At 44.6% G+C, this 21,478-nt stretch overlaps 1 protein-coding gene across 3 annotated transcripts in view; it reads right to left on the reverse strand.

Annotated features, from left to right (window-relative positions):
• Nucleotides 1-21,478, reverse strand: part of DNER (delta/notch like EGF repeat containing) — a 264,234-nt gene that overhangs the window by 48,799 nt on the left and 193,957 nt on the right. For 2 of the 3 annotated variants that reach the window (XM_032480419.1, XM_032480417.1), the window contains exon 8: nucleotides 10,102-10,326. The exons of the other annotated variant lie outside the window; for it this stretch is intronic. In XM_032480419.1, the coding sequence (XP_032336310.1) occupies nucleotides 10,102-10,326 (225 nt within the window). The remainder of the gene's footprint in view (nucleotides 1-10,101; nucleotides 10,327-21,478) is intronic. 3 annotated transcript variants of the gene reach the window in all.

Consider the following 21,478-nt stretch of genomic DNA (forward strand, 5'->3'; position numbering starts at 1 on the left):
TCAATCTGTACCATCAAAAACCATCTGGTAAAGAAAAAAGGGAAACGTGATCCTGATAATCACGAGCATATCATTAGAACTTCAGTCCAAACAGCTCGGGAGCTCTAGGAACGCCTGTGAAGCCAAACGGGACTCTAAGTGGAGCAGCGTGGCCCAGCATAAGGAAGCACTTGGGTGACCTGGGGGAGGACATGCTGTTCTGAAAAACCGATAAGTGCTTTGAGCTGACCATGTACCGGAATAACAAAGAGGTCGTGTATCAATCAGCTTCAGGCAGGCTTAGGAGCTCTGAACCGTCATTAACACTGAAGCAATTTTATAAAAGCACTCAGTCCATGCAGCAACTTTCATTGTGTACTTTCAAACGGAAAATCCACAGCTGTAGTGGGAAAACAATGGAAGAAATGCAGGGCATTGTACCCAGATTTTTATACAAATCTGTATCAAGGAAGAATTTGAAAGCACACTGAAGGCTAGAAGGCTAGGGAACAAAGTAGAACATGCAGACAAATCTCCTTATTGGCTGTCCAGTTGGGATTCAGGATGCAGGCCATCAGTCACAATATATCCCAGACATCACCTGTGACAGCACATTGTCATAGGCTTTCCAATCCTGCGATTCTGAGGCCCAGCACATGCTCCATCATTGACACGGATGGCAAACCACTGCCACGGAGGCAGGCTTGTGGGAAGGAGGGATACAGAAAGTGCTGGACATCAGAGCTGGCTCGAGGCAGAGAGCCAAAAAACCAAAATGTCAAATATGAAGAGGAAGGATTACATCAAGGGTAGTACCAGGGCCAGGTGAACAGAAACAGCATCGAAGGCATCCGTGCATGGAGTAATCAGCACAGGAGGCTTCAGAGATTCGGGTGGTAAGAAAAAAAAGTCCAATAGTGACTAGCACTGGGGGCCCCAGAAGTGAGAAGCACCCATCAAGAGACTATCTAAACTGAAGGGTGAGATAACTGTCACATGGTTATGCCTGCATTTCCATTTGAGTCATAGGAACAGCAGTTTCTCGAATTCGGCGCATCCAGCAAACATCAGGTCAAATGAAAGCACAAGTGTCAGCCCCGGGTAGCCCTCAGCACCAGTTCTGAAGCCACTGAATCTGCCGTGAAACCAGAGCAGAAAAGGCCCACCGACCTGCAATCAGCTTCCTGGGAGGTCGAAGTTGTGCCTATCTGTGCCGGGAGGTCAGAAACTATTGGTTGAAAGTCACTCGCTGGAGCACAGTCAAGGCCACTTCTCAAGCGCGGCTTTGAGGTGTCCTCTCAGAGACACATCTCAGAGCCGTGCTGAGATGAGGGTGGTCTCGAAGCCCGTTCTTGTGACCGGATCCCGCGTGAGTGAGTGCCCATGTCCACACGTAACTTGGGGGCCCGATTAGGCTTCTGCCAAGTCTAGCCTATTGGTCAGGGACTTGGTGTTGGGCAAATCTAGGTTAAACCTGGGGCTCGTTCACTTCTACTTGCTGTTTAGACTCTCAATGCCTCAGTGTCCTCATCCTCAAATAAAAGGATGGGAGTACTGTCAGCTGGGGCCCAGTAAGAGAAAACATTTGTCCAGTGTTCAGCAGAGTCTCAGTGTAGCAAGTTCCCATAGATGGAAACTACTGGAGGCAAAGCTAGCATGGACCCAGGTGCCTCACCTGGGTCAGCAGAGCTGCATCAGTGTCTGGACAAACACCTATTTAATGTGCTCATGGGAGGAAGCCGTGAAGACAACCACCACTTAGAAAATCTGGCTTAATGTTTCATTTTTGAGCCAGTTATTGACCGCCGGTGAGTCAGGGTCACAGTTTGACCCTGTTTCCGGTTTACTCTGAGATAACAGAGCCCCTGATGTCAATCCCAGCTTCATCCCCTAGCTAGCTCGACAGTCACGGGCCGGGAAAGGGCAGCAAGCATGGGTCCCACTTCACGGGGCCGGTGGGGATTCAAGGAGACATTGCAGTCAAAGAGCTCTGCCCAGCCCCTGCGCTGCAGTCTTTACCACTGAAGTCACAAAGAGCCAGTTCCCTAATCCCACACAAAGCTGGCCCTGACCCATCACTCAAGAATGGCCACTATGGCCGTGAAAATTGATTCCACCTCTAGCCCGACTCCAACCTTGAGCCTCACATGAAAAGAATCAGAGCACAGATTTAATAGTTTCCTTAGCAGTCTTCCCCATGACAAGGAGGATCTGATGTTGGCACCCTTAGCACACTGCTGGTCCATCATCGGCATCATCTCATTTGAGCTTCGTATGTTTGTCCCCATTTTAAAGAAGAAGAAACTAAGGCTAACAGAGGCCAATGGAACAGCTGGTCAGTGATAAAGCTGCCACTGCAGTTCAGCTCTACTCAATTCTAAGCCCAGAGCCCTTTCCATCACACCTGGTGAGAGGAAAGGCATGTTAAATTTCAGTTCTCAATTGCCAATTCCCAGACCTCCTCCACAAGTGAAAACACACTAGTGATCAGATCGTAGTAACTTCCAATCACAAAGCAAGAGTCAATGGCTTCGTTACAGACCAGTTTTAAATGAGTCGCCATCTGACTTCCATAGCAGAGGAGAATTTCCTGAGATTATAGAGTTGGCAGTGCTCCAAACAGAGCCATCCTCAGAAATGCACTGGCTAGTGTCATCAGCTGCCACTTGTGACTTTCATTCCAGTTAAGACAGTGTAAAACGATTCCTGCTGTCCTCGCAGACCATCCAGCGCCTACCCTCGTAGGTGAATCCCATTCCTTTCAACAGTAGTGCAGTAAAGAATGAATCCTGGACGATGTGAATGTTAAGGGGAGCTGTGGGAGCAGAGGGAGCAGAAATTGCTCATAATTAAAGGCCAGTTCATTAACACCTTCATACATATGGATTAGCCATTTAGTGCGAGGTTAAATAGACTGTGAATAGATTTTTAATGTCAAGAATCTCATCAAAATTCCATAAACCGCACCAGCAAGTGCCCTTCGCTCGTGACCACTGTCCTTCCTGCCCCCGTATTAATCCCCGCAGTCACTAGCCTGAGAAGCCAAATACCACAAATTCTCCCTGAACACCCCTCAAACAAGAATCAAAGCAGAACGGAAGATACAAACTGCTACACACAAAACAGATAAACAACAAGTCCTACTGTGCAGCACAGGGAACTATATGCAATGGCTTGTAGTAACCTGTAATGAAAAAGAATATATATATATATGTAAAACTGAATCACTATGCTGTACACCAGAAACTAGTATAACATTGTAAGTCAACTAGACTTCAATAAAAAAAAAAATCAGGGGGAGGGTTTAGCTCAGTGGTACAGTGTGTGCTTAGCATGCATGAGGTCCCGGGTTCAATCCCCAGTACCTCCATTAAATAAATAAACTAAATAATTAAATATAAAACCTAATTACCCCCTCCCCCAAAATGGGAAAAAACTATACTTCAATTTAAAAAAATAGTAACTGAAAAACAAAATGGAGATAAAGAAGAGCCACTGCAGTGACTGTGAACACCGTGAGGACAGGTCCCTCGGCGCCTGGCCACCTGGGCAGGTCTGACTCGGCTCCTCCCCGCTATGCAGTGCCCTCCCCTCCCAGGAGCCCCCATGGCACCGCCCTCTCCCAGAGCCCCGCCCACCCCCGTGCTGCCTCCTCCAACCTCTTCTTCTGCAGCTTCTAGCTCCCCACTCAGAGCAAGAATTCCCTAACACTCCCACCAACCTTCCCCTTCTTTTCATACTCTTACCCCATCTATCTGAACAGTTCTGTTGACTTTCTCCAGCCCCCACACACCAGAAACTCCTTATTCCTATTCCCCTGGCGTCAGCCTCACGACCCAGTTCTGGTCTCAAGTAACAACTATTTAACGGCACGTCCACCTGGTTGGCCTGCAGGTGCCGAAAGCCTTTTGCGCTTCCTCTCTGAGTGACCCAAGGTGAAATCCGAGCGATGCCTTTGGCTCCACTCTCACCTCCGTTCCCTACATTCAACTCTGATGCTTCCGCGGCTCAAACAGACTTCAGGTCCATCCTTCCATTCCCACTACCACAAGTTCAAGACCTCACTTGAACTCCTGTCTCACCATCTCTTCTTGACTGTAACAGCTAATTTTGTCAGAATAATCCCTCTGAAAGTCAGCTAATCTTTCTAGAAATCACCCAATTCTATCAAAATAATCTTTCTAAAATATAGATCCATTCGCATACACTGCTGATGCAAAATGTTTTCAAGTCTCCATTTCCCAAACTCCTTAGTATCTAGACTTCCCCAACCTGCCCCTACGAGCATCTTCAGCCTTACTACCCATCACTGCATCCAGTGCATCGCACCTTGCGGCCAGCTGGATCTCCTGTTCTTTGAACTTCCCTCCATCCTGCCCCACCTAGGACTCTCGTTCCATAGCAACCTTCCTCCATGTATAAATCCGAACAATAATTCAGCATCTAGTTCACCGGAAATTTTGATTGAACTATTACTAATATGAAAAGTCAATCAATTGGAACCCTCAATATTTTGAGCATTTTAATCAATTAAGTCCTGCCAATACTCTCAAACCGAAGACCACCAGGGACAAACATGTAGTTGAATCAGCTGGGTTTCTAGCTCATTGCAGCGAGGCAGCACGAACACCATGGGGAATCACTAGGTGTCTCAGTGAGAGGGTGTTAGATGGGGCTTATTACAGGGTTCAAACTCTGGCTGGGTGATTTAGGGAGGATTCATCGGAAAGCAAGAGTGATTCTATGCTTGAGTATTTCAGTAAATCCTGTCTGTAGGACGGGGGGCGGGCAGTCTAGAGCAAGGCTAAAGCTGTAACTGGTGAAGAAGCAGCTGGCCCTCATTTTATTTGCACTAAAAGGGGAGATTCGGTATTTTGTAGGTTGCATGGTGACCTTGTTTTCATTTGTACTTAGGCAAAATTTAAAATGGTCTTGTTTGTCTCACTTTACCATGGCCTATGCGTGGCCATGCCTGATGTCGGTGTTCTGGATGCGTGTTTACGCCCGCACGCCAACAGGAGTCACCGTGGCCCAGCTGTGAGTGCCAGGCCAGCGCTGAACACCTCCAAGGCCTGCTTGTAAATGTCCACCCAGCCCCCAGATGTCAGATGCAGCTCTTTTTCTCCGTTCTTAGTGTCATCACGATGCCAACGTTAGTTTTAAGCATTTTCTTAGGGAGAGTATGGCTTATGCAGAGCTGCCTTATGCAGCGAGGTAGACAAGATTCTCCCTGGGATCTCCGTGGTGAAGGCAGAGATCACATTTTGGAATATGACAAAGAAAGGGCGTGACAACAGGATTAGGCTAGGTGGAAAGGAGGCAATATACTCTACAAAAGTAACAACTCTCAAGAATAATGTGATGCAGCGTTCAGCACCCTCCAAGAGCATGTTTAACACGAGAACTGTCTTCATCCTAGTCTACCTGATAAGGTTTTCTGGTTCATAAAAGATGAAAGTTGTCCAGTGTACTTCTTCCAGAATCTAAATGCAATTAGTCATTCATTATCGAGCTAAATGTTCTCACATCATTGTAGGTGTACTTTTAAACTTACTGTTGAATGACTATTAAAATCTTGACCATTAAGTCTTACCTTAGATTCTGTTTCCAGTGGACACTATCAGAGGGCTGGGATCGCCAAGTCTGAGCTTAACAGAAGGAAGCAATGCCAACTGTGTCTTTTAGGCCCTAGAGACCGGAAATGCAGCCCATGTGTGGGGCATGTGTAAAAGATAAAAAAAACAGTATCTGCAATGCTTAAAAATACAATTTCCTTAAAAAATTCGCTTGGGAAAAGTCTAAACATCCTCTCCTTTACAGGCTGGAGGCTCTAACTGAGTTGCCAGCCCAACGGTGGAGAAGAATCAGCAGAAACACGTGGTCGGCAACTTGTCCCAGGTCTAACGCGTAACAATAGGCAAGCAGTTAAGATTACTTATGAGGAAAAAAAAAACTGTTATTTGTATTTCCATGAAAAAATCCTCTAGTGCCTCGAACTTTAAATTCCTGAAGTAGTAACTTAAGGCACACACTCTAACGGCAGGGCTAACTCAAGGCAACAAAGAGGGTTAGAGTAATAACTCAAGGGTACTGGGCAGAGGCCAACACCAGTGAACTGGGGCAGAACAGCTCCCTTTTACCAGTGATTCCTTCCAGCACTGCTCATCATCCAAATGGCATCTCCAGATGCCCCGCTGTTGTGTGAGCATGAGACACCAGCACTCCCCCATCTGCAGGGACAATGGCAGGCCCCCAAGCGACTCCAGGCACCGTGACACTGCTCCCCACTCTGTTCGTTGCGCACCATGTTCTCACGTGCTCCAGTCCTTGGGAGATTTCAATTTGCAATTTTTTTAGAGGACGCGTGGCCTATCATTTGACACTGAAAGGCAACCTTTCGGTGATTACTCACTGCTGACATTTTATTACTTAATACTAAAATCCCATCAGAAACCCCGAGCCTGATAAGCTAAAAAATGAGGTTTGAAAATAAAGCACCTGGCAAATCTGATGTGCAGAACCATCTAAATGGCACTTTGTCAGACGGGAGCTAATTATCAACTTGACATGATTTCAATCTGCTGCCATTTTATGAAACGGGGTCCGCTTGCTCTCTCTAAAGATGATCAGGCTTGCCGCTCTTCAGCTAGACACCCGATTTCACCTACTCTCATGAGATTCTTCTATTATGCAAACTAGCAGTAAAGCAATTACGTGCTCCAAAAGATTAAGACTAGAAATTTCGCATTCAGAGAATTGTCATTTTCGCCTCTTAAAATGTAAATTCTTGCCAGATGTGAAGATGCCTTTTTTATTTCAGACAATGTCACCTAATGATCTGAGGAAGCAACCCCTCTAAAGGCAATCTGATTTCCAAGTTCAAGGAAAGAGCTTTCGCAGAACTACAAGGCTCTACCCCGGGGCACTACCTAGTACATGAAGGCACTGAGGAATGCAAGACATGCTTCTTCAGGTTTTTCAGGGCTCCTTAGAGGCTGCACATTGGCTATCACCGAGCTAATTGCTCCAAATGGACAGGAATGAAGGGAGGGAAAAGAGGAACTTGAACAGGAGATACTTCTCCCCTCTGTGGCTTGAGGAGAAATGTTGGAATGTAAATGGATAGAAAGAAACTGAAGTGTTCTTACTGCTCCACATCCGGGATTTGATGCTCTCAGACACAACAGATGGTCATGGTCAGCAGAAGGACACGGTGGGCAACTTGCCCCCAGTCTAGCCTGGGACCCCAACTGCAGTGGAATTGATGAACATCTAAGACATTATTTCTGAAAATAAACACTGAGGCCCAGAAACGCCCTGTAAATTCCTACTCTAACAGTTAGCGAGCGGGGATCTCATAGGCTCTTCCTTCCACCCTCGGCTACTCCTGCCTGTGTGGACAGAGAAACACTGGGTGGTAGATTTTCTATTTGGGACCTTGTAAGCTTCCTCACACATGTTACAGACTTTACTTGATGTTACTAAACAGCAACGTTTATCTCTAAATAATGACATTCCATTTCAAGTTTTTAAGATAAACCAACTGAATATAAGGGAAAGTTCAATATATTTAAGAACAGAAGTCAGAGAAGGGGAGGAGAAACAAAACAGCCTCCCAGTCTTGTGACATGTGACTCTTCTCTGTGGGGTCCCCTGAGGGACCCGGGACTCTTGGGGGATGGGCATGGAGGATGCTCTGGACAGAAAGGCTTTGCTTCAACTACTGCCAAGGGGATCATCGACCCCGTGGTATGACATCCACATACGTTGGGAGCAGCGTGCTCGTGGGTCATGACGTGAGGAAGACTGTTCTCCCAGCACAAATGTGCTCTGTTTCACTGGCAAACACAAAGTGGCCTGAGTGCCTCACGTTCCCAAAAGGCAAGGACACCAAGCACACAGAGGATCGCTGGCCCCAGAGGGAAGCAGCTCCATTTCCACATGACTCTGACAGGAGAGGACGTGGGTACCCACAGAAAAGTCTCCTTGTGTCATGGGTAGAGGTGGAGAAACCCCTTCACCACAAGGTTAATGAGAAATCCCAAAATGTTACTGGGATAGTTGACTTCATATATCAACTTGGCTAAGTCACAGGTCCCAAATATCCGGTCAAACACCAGTCTAGAGGCTATGAAAGTATTTTTTACATGAGATCAGCGTTTACACCAGTAGGCTTTGAGTAAATTTATAACCTCCAGAATGTGGGTGAGCCTCGTCCAATCAGCTGAAGGTCTTAAGACCAAAGACTGAGGTTTCCCGAAGAAGAAGGAATTTGGGCTCAAAACTGTAACATAGAAACCCAGCCTGGGTTTCCAGCCTTACAGCCTGTACTGCATTTTGAACCGGCCAGTCCTTGCTCACAACTGTGTAAGTCAATTCCTTAAAATCAAACACTCTGTTGGGGTTTTTTTTTTTCCTCTCTCTCTCCTCTGTTTCTCTGGAGAATCCCGTTAATACAGTTACCAGGCAGATTAAACAGTCTCATTCCCTCTGTATTTTAGAACAAAGAAGAAAGGGGCACTTGGCAAAATATCAATTCTATGGTTGTTTAAAAAACAGAGAATTCAAAGTCTGTATGAAAAAGGCTTTCCAGTACCTTTCAGACGCTCAGTTGCATTTCCCACTCACTCCTTTAAGTGATCCATGAATATGAGACATGTCCCTTAAGTTATGGGACCAGGCACAGGACAGTGAACCCAGGGCACCTAGGTTGGAACCTGGATGCAGCCCCCAACTGGGTGTGTGGCCACAGGCACGTGACCAAACCAGGAATGAGGCATTTCATACCTCAGCGGAAATGCGGTCCTACATCTCCCTGGCAGGGAGGGCACTCAAAGGCCCAGGGATGTGGAGCACCCAGCTCAAAACCTAGAGATTAAGCTCACTAAGTGGTAGCTTATCGTTATACAAAAATTACTAACAAAATACACTTCCTCCTACCCACCAAAGGGGAGAGAGACAGAGACAAGAATAATTAATGTCGTATTTTAAAGACCGGAAAAGTGATGTTGCAACTGACTGTGGGGACTCAGAGGAATGAAAACTGAGTCAGCCCCAGAAGGGGAACCTTGCGGGTGAGACAGGGTGATGGGGGAACAGGTGTTCCAGGCGGAGGGCACTGCATGAGCAGAAGCAGGAATCGAGCAAACCAAGGGACCAGCCAGCCACGCTGACTGATGGGCCAGGGACACGCACAGGGAATCGTGCTGGGAAACATTTTAAAGCGCCAGCTCGTGCAAGGATGGAGACGTGGCCAGAATAGAAACAAGAGGAAAGAAAGAGCTGCCCGTGTGCCTTCTTTTCAGACCAACCAGGAGGCTGTGCAGACACAAATTTTGACTAGTAACCGCTCGGACGTCTGAGTATCAAAACTTTCACAATAAACAATTGGCAATACCAATGCAGAAGACATTCATAAAATAAATGGTGGTACTTTGGAAGATTCACGCGGGAAGTCACAGGTCCACATACTGTGCCCAGAGTAAGAATTTTCAAAGATGGTAAAATTCTGAATGGACTGCATTCTGCTTTGTATGCACATTAAAATGAAAAACATTTTGTTAACCTAAGACCCCAAGTATTAAAATATATGCAATGCAGTAAAGGCGCTGCAGTGACCTAGAGTAATTGTTAAAAATAATTAAGCAGTGGTTGGGAGGGTACAGCTCGGTGGTAGAGTACGTGCTTAGCATGCACAAGGTCCTGGGTTCAATCCCCAGTACCCCTGTAAAAATAAAAATAAAACAAATAAATAATACAATCTAATTATGCCCCCAAGAAAATAAACTATAACAAACAAATAAAAGACACTGTTTAAAAATTTTCTTTAAATGATTAAGTTGTTATGAGATCAAGCCTGTCTTCAGTTTTCTTCATTTTGCTTACATGCATTTTCTTATTTTTCTACAATGACTGTGAACGGCTCATGCAAAGGGGAGAGGGTGCGTTTCAAACCCTGCCTAGAGGAAGCCTCAAGAGGAAGGGTGTTTGTTAAAAGGGGTGGAGTTCCCTTGGTCAAGCCAACACATTCAGCGGGCCAACCTGTGCTCAGACGCAAAAGCAAAGCTGAAAGGCTCTGAGGCTGGGGCCAGACGGGGCTTTCGGGCCGGGGATGGTACCAACCTGGGTCACAGAGGCACTTGTAGCTGGTGCCCACGCTGCGGCACGAGCCGTGGGCGCAGGGGCTGAGTGCGCAGAAGTCGACGAGCTGCGCGCAGGCCGGCCCGGTGAAGCCCGCGCTGCAGCTGCAGCCGAAGCGCGGCCCGTCGGCGTAGCACGTCCCGTTGTTGCGGCAGGGCGCCGAGGCGCACGGGTCCGCCTTCTCCTCGCAGGCCGGGCCCAGGTACCCTGCGGGAGGACGCGGGGGTACAGAAATTTAGCCGTGTGCCGCGTAATGACCAAGAACCTGGGACCGCTGTGCTTAACTCTTTTCCAACGTGACTTGATCAACGAATTAATTCATGAATTGTTTCCAGGTCGGCACAACCCGACTAGGTGTGGGTTTTCTTGGCTTTGGTAACTGGGGGTTAAATGATGACGCCCTGTGCTGCTATTTCTGTTGAAATATAAAATATATGATTGCTTAGACGTACAGACGGACAGGGGATAAATATATTTAAATGTACACATGTGTATGTGTGCCTGTAGAGACTTGAAAGATGCCAAAAATAAATTAATGGGAAGGTGGGACTGGGGTCTGTGGAGGGAGTTTAACCTCTTATTTAATACACATTGCTGGAGGAAGATATGCCTTACTTTACTTTAATAGATAAAAGATGCAATCCTGAATTAAAACCAAAAACCCACACAAAATAGTAAACAATGAAAACATCCTTCTCCCACCTTTGTCCCTCTGTCCCTCACTCCCTTCTCAAGAAGCACCTAGAATAAACTTTGTTTACCCCAAAATAAAAATAAATTAATTAATTAAATTTAAAAAGTGAAGTACCTCCTGTTAGCAGTTTCTTGAATATATACTTTAAAAAAAATTGGTTATTGTAATGGGAAGACAAACTGTGATGTATCCGCTCAATGGGATACTATTTGGCCACAAAAAGGAATTAAGGTCTGGCACGCGCCCCAACAGGGATGAACCTACAAGCCACATGCTAAGTGAAAGAAGCCAAACACAAAAGACCACATAGCGTATAACTTCATTTATAAGAATGTCCAAAAAAAAAAAAGTAAATCTATAGCTGTAGAAAGTAGATAAGTAGTCGCCTGGTGTGGGAAGAGGCACTGACTGAAAACGGGCACGAAGGATCTGTTGGGGCTGATGTGAATGTTCTGATATTGTGGGTTGTGGTGATGGTTGCATGACTCCGTATATTTACTAAAAAGCATTGAATTTTACTCTCAAAAGTGAATGAAGTTTGTGATATGTAAATAGTACTTCAATAAAGCTTCAATTTTTAAAAAGTTTTACATGTATTTCTTGTAAGGGTGATTTATTATTTTGTTTTGTGTGTCCATGTTTTGTATTTCTCAATTTTAAAAATTATACATACATGGATATCTGAATCTGTAGGTCTGTGTGTCCATGTAGGCATTTAATAATGCTTTGGTTAAGGCTATTCTTTCAATATCTTAAGAGCACTTTGAAAATTAAATGAAGATCTTTCAAATTTTAGAAACAAATTTCAATAATTTTACTCCTGCACAGTTCGTAGTTCAATATTCTATTTCACTTCTCTTATCTAGATTTAAGTTTATATTTATCCATCTTCACCCACAACTCCCAGCAGTATTGGCAATTTTATTGTTAAAGATAAGGTGGATAGATAAAACAAACAAAAACAGCTCCCACACTTCATCTAAAGCATCACTCATAAATTGTCATCATGAACTTGGTATTTTTCTGTACAAAAATAGAAAACTCAAAAAAAAATCTAATGCTATTCAACATCTTATAAACTTCCCTATAGTTTTTAAAATTTAAACATCATACTAAAAATGTACCACACGATCAGTTTTAATAACACTTGAATTCTCCCAAGAGTCCCTTCCTAGCTTAGAGTGGAACATAATTCTGTCCTTCATGAGATGTATTCCATTTTACTCTGAATGCAAAGAACATACTTAAACACGTAGTACCGTATAACAAACTGAACAACCAAGGCAAGTCCTGACCTCTCTGGTCTTCTACTGCCTCACCCCAAAAACAGGGCTGAAATTATTTTCTTCATAAAGTGGTTGTGGGTTCTAAAGTGTTGTCTATCGAAATTCCTAGAACAGCTCCCAGTCCAATGCTGAATGAATGGATGAAAGATGGCAGTAATAACAACAACAGATGACATTACTGGGGGCTGAGACGCACCAGACGATCTAAGCCTTCACACGCAAGAGTTCATTTAACCCTGCTGTAATCGTATGCTACAGGAACTGTTAGTAGCCCTCTTTTACAGGTGAGGAAACAGTGACACAGCAATATGAAGTAGCCTGCTCAAGTCTACGTAGCTAGCGGATAACAGAGATAGGCTGCAAACTGCAAGCTCTTACTGCTCCACTTTACTGCACACAAGAGAAGTCAGTGATGGCCCAATTAAGAAAATCTGTGCTCTTAAAATCTGTGCTCTTAAGCCCCATGATAGGCTTCCTCACATGAGTCTACATAAAGGCACTTGAAAAGTTGAAGACTTGTACTAACTAACAAGAAATTAGGACCAGATAGACCCATTAGTATCCTGAATTCTTAAATTTAAGATAGCTTTAGAAAACAGAAATTACTTAGCAAGGATGAATTTTGAACTCAGTGCATTTGAAAGGTCCTGAGCTTAACTAGTTCTCAGTATTTCCAATATCACATGGAAGGTATTTTAAAAATACAAGGATGAAACTTGAATCCTAAGGAATAAACATATCACATACTACCTTACCTACCGACTCCTTATGAAATCAGAAGTCATCTTTAAAATCATCCAAATACAAAATTCAGAGTCATGATGCCAACCAATGCAGGATGACCTTCCAATATGTTGACTAAAGCCAGACGTTGGCCAGTTTATGGTTCTCATCACAATGCATGTTATAGGGGTATTAACGTGGAAGTTTTTGAAATTTTGAATCAAAACTGGCTTGTAAATAATCACAGAAAGCTTGAATATTGCCTGAAGGTAGTTTCAAAAACTAAACTGCAGCCCAAATAAGAAATAATGTACATTCATTACTAGATATATAAATATAAGTACCTATGGAAGGGAACACACTCAGATGTAGTGTTGTATGAATCTAATTTCTTAATATAAACATGTGGAAGCCAGTGACCCAAAGCCACAGCAAAGATTCTTATAACATGCCCCTTTGAGCTGAATTTTCAGAGTGCAGGGCATTTCTAATAGTGCTGGTAGAAAGATGTTTTACATCACGCAGTAGAAAAGGTCTTGGATCATCTGTAGCTGACACTCAGCCAGACATTATTTCATCTTTCCAAGAAACATTCTAAAAATGAACCAAGGTTCTCATTCACTCCATTTTCTCCTCTGCCTCTCCCTCCATCCTCTCTCTCCCAACACACACACACACATAACATAGAAAGACTTTCATAAAACTCCATAGCCAATACTAAGAACTTATCTGCATTTTCCTGTTCCTGAATAATGTTACAAGTCTAAAAGCAATTACTTGAGACCTTTGGTAAAGTTTCTCTTTTTACTAACAGAACTCTTTAAGAGTTTTGGCCAACCTATCAATAATCTCTTAAGGTAGATGTTTTTGAAAATTCCCCTGCCAGAATATGCCAACCAAATTAGTTACAGAGGCAAAGGCAAGAGGATTGGAAAACAAAACTGAATATTCTTGGATTCAACTACATCCCTAAACACATTCAAATTCTAAAACATGAAGAATTCTATGGAGGAGAACAAATGAAATACTGTTCTGTGGAATATCATAATATTAGCAATGAAAGTAGTAACAGTAATCTCTCTGAAACAACTAAAAGGTTAGTAAATTACTACAACAGAGGGTGGCACGTAGTCCTAACTGGAGGATCATGGCAAGAATATCTGGATTTACAGTCCTACTTACAGGGTAAAAAGTGAAAAACACAGGATGAAAGATTGAAGGATTCAAACAGAAAATAAAACAGAACTACAAAGGAAATCTAAGGAATGAGGGGCTAATGCAAAAAAAACAAAACAAAACAAAAAAAACTATGAATTAGCCAGTTGACTGTTGCTTTAAATTTTGTATCTGAACCAATATTTATATGAATATGCCTGCTGAATATTCATTACGTAAATAAAAATCAACACCCTTGAGATACACACATTATGGAAATCAGATATTTAAGACCAAAAGAAAACATTGTCGGAAGATGTTAAATTGCAAGACAATGAAGTCGTTCTCTCTAGAAAGCTATCTAGACATCAGAAGCTCCTGCAATATTAATAAAGGAAATAGAGAATAAAGTGACACTGGCATATTTGCTGACAGTGTAAAGGTAATTTACATAGAGGAAACTGCGTGTAGGCGTGTAAAACCCAGCTCCTGGTTTCCCTGTCTTGGCAAATGGTTCAAGTCAGAAACCCAGGAGTCATACCTGATTGCTTCCTCTCCCTCAACCCCCATATTGAATCAATCAGTGGATATTAATTCTATCTCCCACGTACTTCGTGACCCTGAACATTCTGTTTCATCCCCACTGCCACCATCCCAGCCAAAGTCACGCTTATTTCTCCCCTCGCCCGTTACAGTAGTTTCCTGTGATGAGATTCCCTGTTCTATTATATCACCCCTACGACCAATTCTCCAAACAGCAATGAGCATAATTTTCTTAAGACGTAAATATTGTCAGGGCTTCCAATTGCTCTTAGAATAAAATCCAACCTCCCTTCCACGGGATCAAGCCCCGCGGGCTACAACTCAGCTGCCACTCTGGCCCCTCGGTCTCTAGGAGCCAGCCCACTGGCCTCCGTCAGTTCCAGGAAAGACAAGCCGTCGCCCGTGCAGAGCCGTGCAACAAGCCGTCTCCACGACCTGGACATCCCTGCTCCCACCTGCTTCACAGCTGCTCCTTCTCAGGTTTGGGTTCTCAGCTGCAAACAGACAGGCCTTCTCTGATCACCCCATTCTAGGTACGTATCCCTTTCTTGTTCTGTATGTATCACAGCGCCCTGCTCGCTACTTCGATAGCACTGTCTTGAATTTGTAATGGCACAGTTATGTACGAGGTACCTGTCCGTCATCTGTCTCCTAGACCCACCCCAACCACCGGCTTCCCAGAGGAGGAGGAGCCATGCTGGTTCCTGTCACCCTCAAGCCCCAGCACCCAGCATGGTGGCCACTCTGTCAATATCTGTGCGATAGATGAACAAACAAATGGACGGATGAGCAATAGAGGACATAGTCTTGTGCAGACTTGTTAGAAAATAGTGCAGTGAGTGAAAGAGGACTGATAAATAATGCCTAACCTCAAGTTTGCAGTTACATGTGAGGGAATATGGAAAAGATGATCAGTCACTAGCTGCTTCAGTGACAGAAGTATAAGTGGGTGATCACTGCATCAAGGTGAAGGCAGAACATTTGGTTCATCTAAGCGCCTGGATGAGCAGCAAGGACAGGGCAGAACCACGACTCTCCAAGAGCTTAATCTTCAACAGAAGAGACCTTCAGAAGGACACATCTAGATGATGAGGGGACAACGTGAGGCCGTGTTTTCATTCTGCAAACATTTACAGAACGAGTCTAATGTGACGTGGGGTTAGAGGGACCAGCCCAGCCTGTCAGCATGAGTGGGATCAGTGCACGCTGCACGGCTTCATCTGTTGCATAGTTATTGACAAAGTGGCCGGCAGCAGTGAATCCAAAGAAGGAAGGGCTATTACTGGGTGGGGCAGGCCAGGAAAATCTCATAAGAGAGTGGGGTTTTGTGCTGGGCTTCAAAGACAGCCCAAGATTTGGCTGGGCTGAGAAGGAAGAGGAGTGAAATTAGACCCAGAGAAGGGATTTTGGCCGAGGTTTATGGAAAACTTAATTGGGACCACATTTGTTCTGGTTCTAAGAAAGCAGACAGTTGTGTAAGATAAAGAGGGGGTGGGGGGATCTAGGAAAAGCAATTACACAACCATCAGCTGGAAAAGGCCCAAGACAACTACATATAAAATGTGACTTTCAATTTTTAAGAAAATCCATTTGACAGAGTAAAAACCACCTGAAGGACTTTCTCTTTAGCAGAACAGAAAGACAATTTTAGATCTAAGACAGGAAAATGAAAAATAACTAGGAAATTGTCAGAGGAATGCTAAATCAACTCTGCCCCAGTGTAGTCGAAATAGAGAAAAGGCAGAAGAGAGGAAGCTTATTTAAAGTAGACGAGCTATATGCGCAAAAATAATTGGCTATTAACAATGGAAATTTAGAGGTCTAGTCAGAAAGTTCTGCGTTTTCCTTTGAGCATTCATTTCTCTAACCTGAACTGATGGAGATCAACCAAGTACCAGGCACCGCTCAAGAACTTATATTCTGGTGAGGAAAACAAAGAGAAAGGTAAGTACATACGTATCATCACTAGCACTACCCGCTGTTGAAGCCAGTAAGGGGTAGAGCCTGACGGAGGCAGACTTCAATAGTGCTGTCACGGAGACCGAAGGGAGAGAGGCAATGAGCTGTATTCAAGCCGGGAGGAAGGGTTCCGGTAAACGGAGCAGCAGGTGCAAATGCCCAAAGAGCGTTGTGTTCTGAGGTGGATGGCACCCCCTGGAGGACAATTCTCAAGACTTTGGCGTGTTTCAAAGAACAGCAAACATCCAGCAAAGAGAGTAGCAAGAAAAGAGGCTGAGAGGCAGCGAGGGACACATTGGCCCTGGACCTCCCTTTGGATGGGAAATCACCCAAAGTTCGAGAGGCAGAGAGTGAAAGCATGGGCTCACCATTTTATAGACAGATCACTTTGGCTCTTGTGTGGAGAACAGACTGCAGAGGACAAGACTGAATCAGAAAGAGAAGACAGGACGCTTCAACAGGTGTCTAGATAGGACTGGAATCTGGAAGAACCCAAGATGCTGGGAATCTTGGGTCAACTACATAACCATTCTGTCTGACATGAACACAGGAAAATCCCCCGTAAGAGAGTCAGAGGACCGCCTTACACACATAGGAAAGCTCTTGCTGTCTCAACTCGTGGAAATTCTAAGTCTGGAGAAAGTTTAAAAAAAAAAAAAAAGTCAGAAGCTAAGAAATGGGAAGCGGGAGAAAGACACAGGCCCTGAATCCCTACCACGTCATACCCAACAGCTCCCTGAGACAAGCACTTCCTTTTCCATAATATGAAATTGAGGTCCAGGAAGGTTAAGTAACTTGACCAAAGCCAGTAACTGACAGAAGTGAAATTCAACATGTCTGTCCCTCTCCAAGGACTTATGAATTTTTAGCCTCGGTTTCTTCATCTGCTTTTTTTTTTTTTTTAAAGACACTCATCTTCATGAATTTTAAATAGGCGCACGTGTGGAAAGGCCTAGAGTAATGTGGTTTCTGCTTCCATACAAGGAACACCAAGGTGGTGCCTGGCCTTGCCGCGAGGTTCACAGGACTGAGACCAGACGAGGCGTAGGGCCATCGTTGCCTTCCTGGTGGATGTCAAGGCCTCTGCTGGCAAAGAAGGCTTTGCAGAAACTTTCCCGGGCTGCCCCGTGCAATTCATCCCCGCGGGAGCTCTGTAGCTTTGTTCTTCAGGCAAGTGGCTCTGGGCCCTGGCTGCACTGGAACCCCCGGAAGAGCTTCAGAAAATTCACTGTCGGCTTTCCACGTCTGGAGACACTGACTTAATAGCTCTGCCATCAGGATGTTTTAAGGCAGATCCACCTTTCCTTTGTACAGTTTTTTTTCCCCCCTATGCTGGTAGCCACAGTGTTTCTTTTGATTTGGTCCTGAGGAGGAAAATCCATAAACTATTACTAATTATCGTTTTTCTCCCAACCAAGACAGATTTAATCTTTGCAGGCTGTCTGACAGCACCTCCTGCTACAGTGTTTATTCACTACTTTCAGCCCCCAAGTTCCCTTGTGCTTTATTTTGACAGCTGGGCACCAAGTTCCCTCTTTTCATGAACCAACAAGCCTCTTTTCTCAGCCCTTATACTTTGGGTGGAATTGACTCCAAACACCAGCTCCACGGGTGACCTTGTGTCTCAGGCCTGCCTGGCCACTGGGTCCAGGCCGGCCTGAGCTGGCTCCTGCTATGCCCGGAGCCTTTATCTTCCCTCCATCACACTCTGCGATACGGCTCTGCTGAACTTCCTCTTGTTCCTCAGATATGCCACCCTCCCTCCCCCTCTGCCTGATACTTGCTGTTGATTCTCTTCCTGGGAGGCTCTTTCCTCTGCCCACAGCCCTAATGATTAATCTTGCTGTTGCCTGTCCTTCGGGTCTCAGTTGAAACAACAGCTCCCTTGGAACTGACTTCCCTCCCAGCCCCCAGTCTGGAGGAGGAGTCCCTCTTCTCAGCCACCCAGTCACCCCAGCACCCCTAGTCATACCTTCACACCTGCTATTCCCAAGCCCCATGAGCCAGCTCCCCATCTGTCTCCTTCACTCCTGGATCCCTTGAGATCAGCTGTCCCCAGACAATCAATAAATGGTATGTGAATGATTAAGTCTTTTATTAAGTACATTATGCTACATTCGTATGACAGAATGCAAGGCAAGCCTTAATAACAACCTTGTAGAAAAATAATTAGAGAAGAGTATTTGGGACACATTGTTCACTTTAAGAAACTCATTACAAAAGACAAGGCACAGTAAGACCCAATTTCAGTTTTCTAAAATGTGCATTAGAGAAGAGACTTCAAAGATGTTCACCTAAAATTTAAAAGAGATCTCTCTTGAGGGCAGAATTATAGCTTTATTTTTTTTTTCTTTCGAGTTTATCTGAGCACAGATTTCTTTGATAATCAGGGGGAAATGATTTAAAAAATATAAACTGTTACACAAAGTCCTGGGCTGTAACAGAAAAGAGGGTAATAATTGAATGTGGTGACAGAGGCCAGTGGTGAGAGGATCCCCTGGCTCCCAGGGACCAGACGTATTGCTACGTGTAGACAAGTTAGGAGCCGAAAGTGAGGAAGGGACTCTAAAAATGACAAGTTCTTCATAGAAATTACAATCAAATATCATTAGGGCAATTCAAAAGAAGAGCAATGGGAAATACCTCCAGAGAGGGGCTGTATTACGTAAGGAGAAGCCTTACTTAATACCTAGTAAGTACCTATTCGTAGACATAAGCATCTGCCTTCAGCTGCCTTTTAGCAATGTGACATTAGGTCACATGAGAACTAGATTGGAAAAAGAGTCAAAGAAAGGTTTATTGAACCAAAACTCGAATCTGATAAAGTAATAAACAAGCATTCTTTCACTTTCACAATCTTCTTTGTTCAATGTCTCTTGGGCCTGTGCCCCTCTGTGAGTCCTACTTTAAGATGCTTGTAGGAGTCAAAGCCTGGATCTGAATAATTCAGAATCAGACCCAGGACTGGATCACGTGGTATCTTGGTTCAAGGTAGACAAAAATTTCACTCTAGCCTCCTCCAATGGTTGTGGTCTACAGAAAGGGCATGTATAAGGAGATAAAATCTGCTGTAGGGAAAAATTAGAATTCCATTTACTTCCAGTAAACGGATATTTGTATTTCTATTGGAAAGGATATTGGTTGCTTTCAAGAAAAATTAGATGGACATTCTGCTTCTGATATGGAAAAGTCAGCTTCTAACAAGGGGACTGTCCCACAAATGACTGTAAACTCCAGACCAAAATACCCTACAATGGCCTCATGGCTCTGAAATTGAACAAAAGCAGGCAGGTTTGGGGGAAGAGTCGAAATGCGGAAGCAGCAGCCATCATGGGCTGAGTTTCATGTTTAGGGAGCCCCCCGCCCCCCCACAGGCATCCCCAGCTGTGACTATGTCACAGGGAGACCAAGACACTCATGTTAAACCTGCTCTTTCTGTCCAAAAGAAGCCCAGGGAGGGGCCCAGGACAGGCACACGTTGAGGAGTGAGGAGGGATGCAGGAAAGAAGAGTCAGAGAAGGGGATCCCAAAATTCTGTCTCTGAACTCTGCCCATGTCTCGGTGACCCCTAAGCCATACACAAATGGGGCACTGAAAGCAAAAGGTTGAGATCCGAGCCCCCCTCACTGCCCCTAGTACTAAGTTAGCAATGGATTGAAACCAATAAGAGTCACCTGGTTACTTTAGTGAACACTGGTTAATCCATCTGGCTGCGGCGTCCTCCCATATGAAATGGTTCTGTTGCAACTGCATCCAGGTATTTACTCATTCATGCATTCATGGTGGCTCATAGGTATTTAAGTGCTAGGCACTCCAGGGATACAAAAAAAGTTTAGCACCACTGCCCTGAGCAAGTCTGGAGCCCCATGAGGATGAGAAGACACGTACCCAGCCATCACACAAGGTAGAGCTTGACCAGAGGAGCAGCTTGGTGTCACAGAGAGAACATGGACTCCAGAATCAGACAAACCTGGGCTTGCATCCTGGGTCCACCAGGACCCAGAGCCTCAGGACAGCACAGCTGTTGTGGGGATTAAATCATGACATTTACAGTAATCGCTTACTCCGTGCTCAGCACTGTCCTGTGCACTGGATGCTCAACCCCTATAACAACCTCAGTGGGAAGATATTGATACTAACCTCACTCTTCAGAGGCAGAAAAGGGGCATAGGGAACATCAGTTTGCGTGCCCAAGGTCACCAAGTGGTAAGTGATCACAGATTCAAACTTGAGCAGCAAGTCTGCTTGAGCTGCAGCTGGTAACTCTGAGTTGTGCTGAACTTCAGGCACCAGACACAGAGCTTAACGCAGGGTAGGCACTCAACAAGTGGCAGGTATCATCTTTATTGTCACTGTTGCTGCTGATGCCACTGCGACAAGGAGCCACAAGAGAGAAGCAGGAGTTGAAGTTCAAGGCATTTACCTGAATTCATGCTAAGTAATTTTCATTTGCATATCTGGACATACACCTTAAGAAATCAGAATTTGCGGTGACCTGCTTAGGTATAGCCTTCCTCTTTTTGAAAAGAAAACCACCAAGATATCATCGTCTGCTTCTCATTCACTCACCACACTGACTTCCGACTGCCATCTGCCAGCACTACACCGAGCATCTCGAGCATCTCGGAACAATTCCAAAGGGGAAGGAGAGATAAAGGTGAGGAAGAGGACCCATCGCTCACTAAAGTGAGTGCAGCTGGTCCCCACTGTTAATGGAAAAAGCAGGCAAACAAAATCCCTGGCAATATTTTAAACAATCTCAGAGAAGTTGTGCTACATGGAAAAAAAAGAAAAAGAAAAGGACAAAAAAGAAATCTGAACTCCACCATAAATCAAAAATTAATCTGCACACACCAAACACAGAAATAAAATTTTACTCACACTTAATAAGTCTTAATACCCTGCTTTGTTTCCAAAAGGGGAAACTATACACCACTTGGAACTCCAAGGGTCTCAGCTGCTACGATTCCTAAATGAAGTGGTGATATAGGGACAATGC

This window comes from Camelus ferus, chromosome 5 (genome assembly GCF_009834535.1).
Source record: "Camelus ferus isolate YT-003-E chromosome 5, BCGSAC_Cfer_1.0, whole genome shotgun sequence".
Taxonomy (NCBI): domain Eukaryota; kingdom Metazoa; phylum Chordata; class Mammalia; order Artiodactyla; family Camelidae; genus Camelus; species Camelus ferus.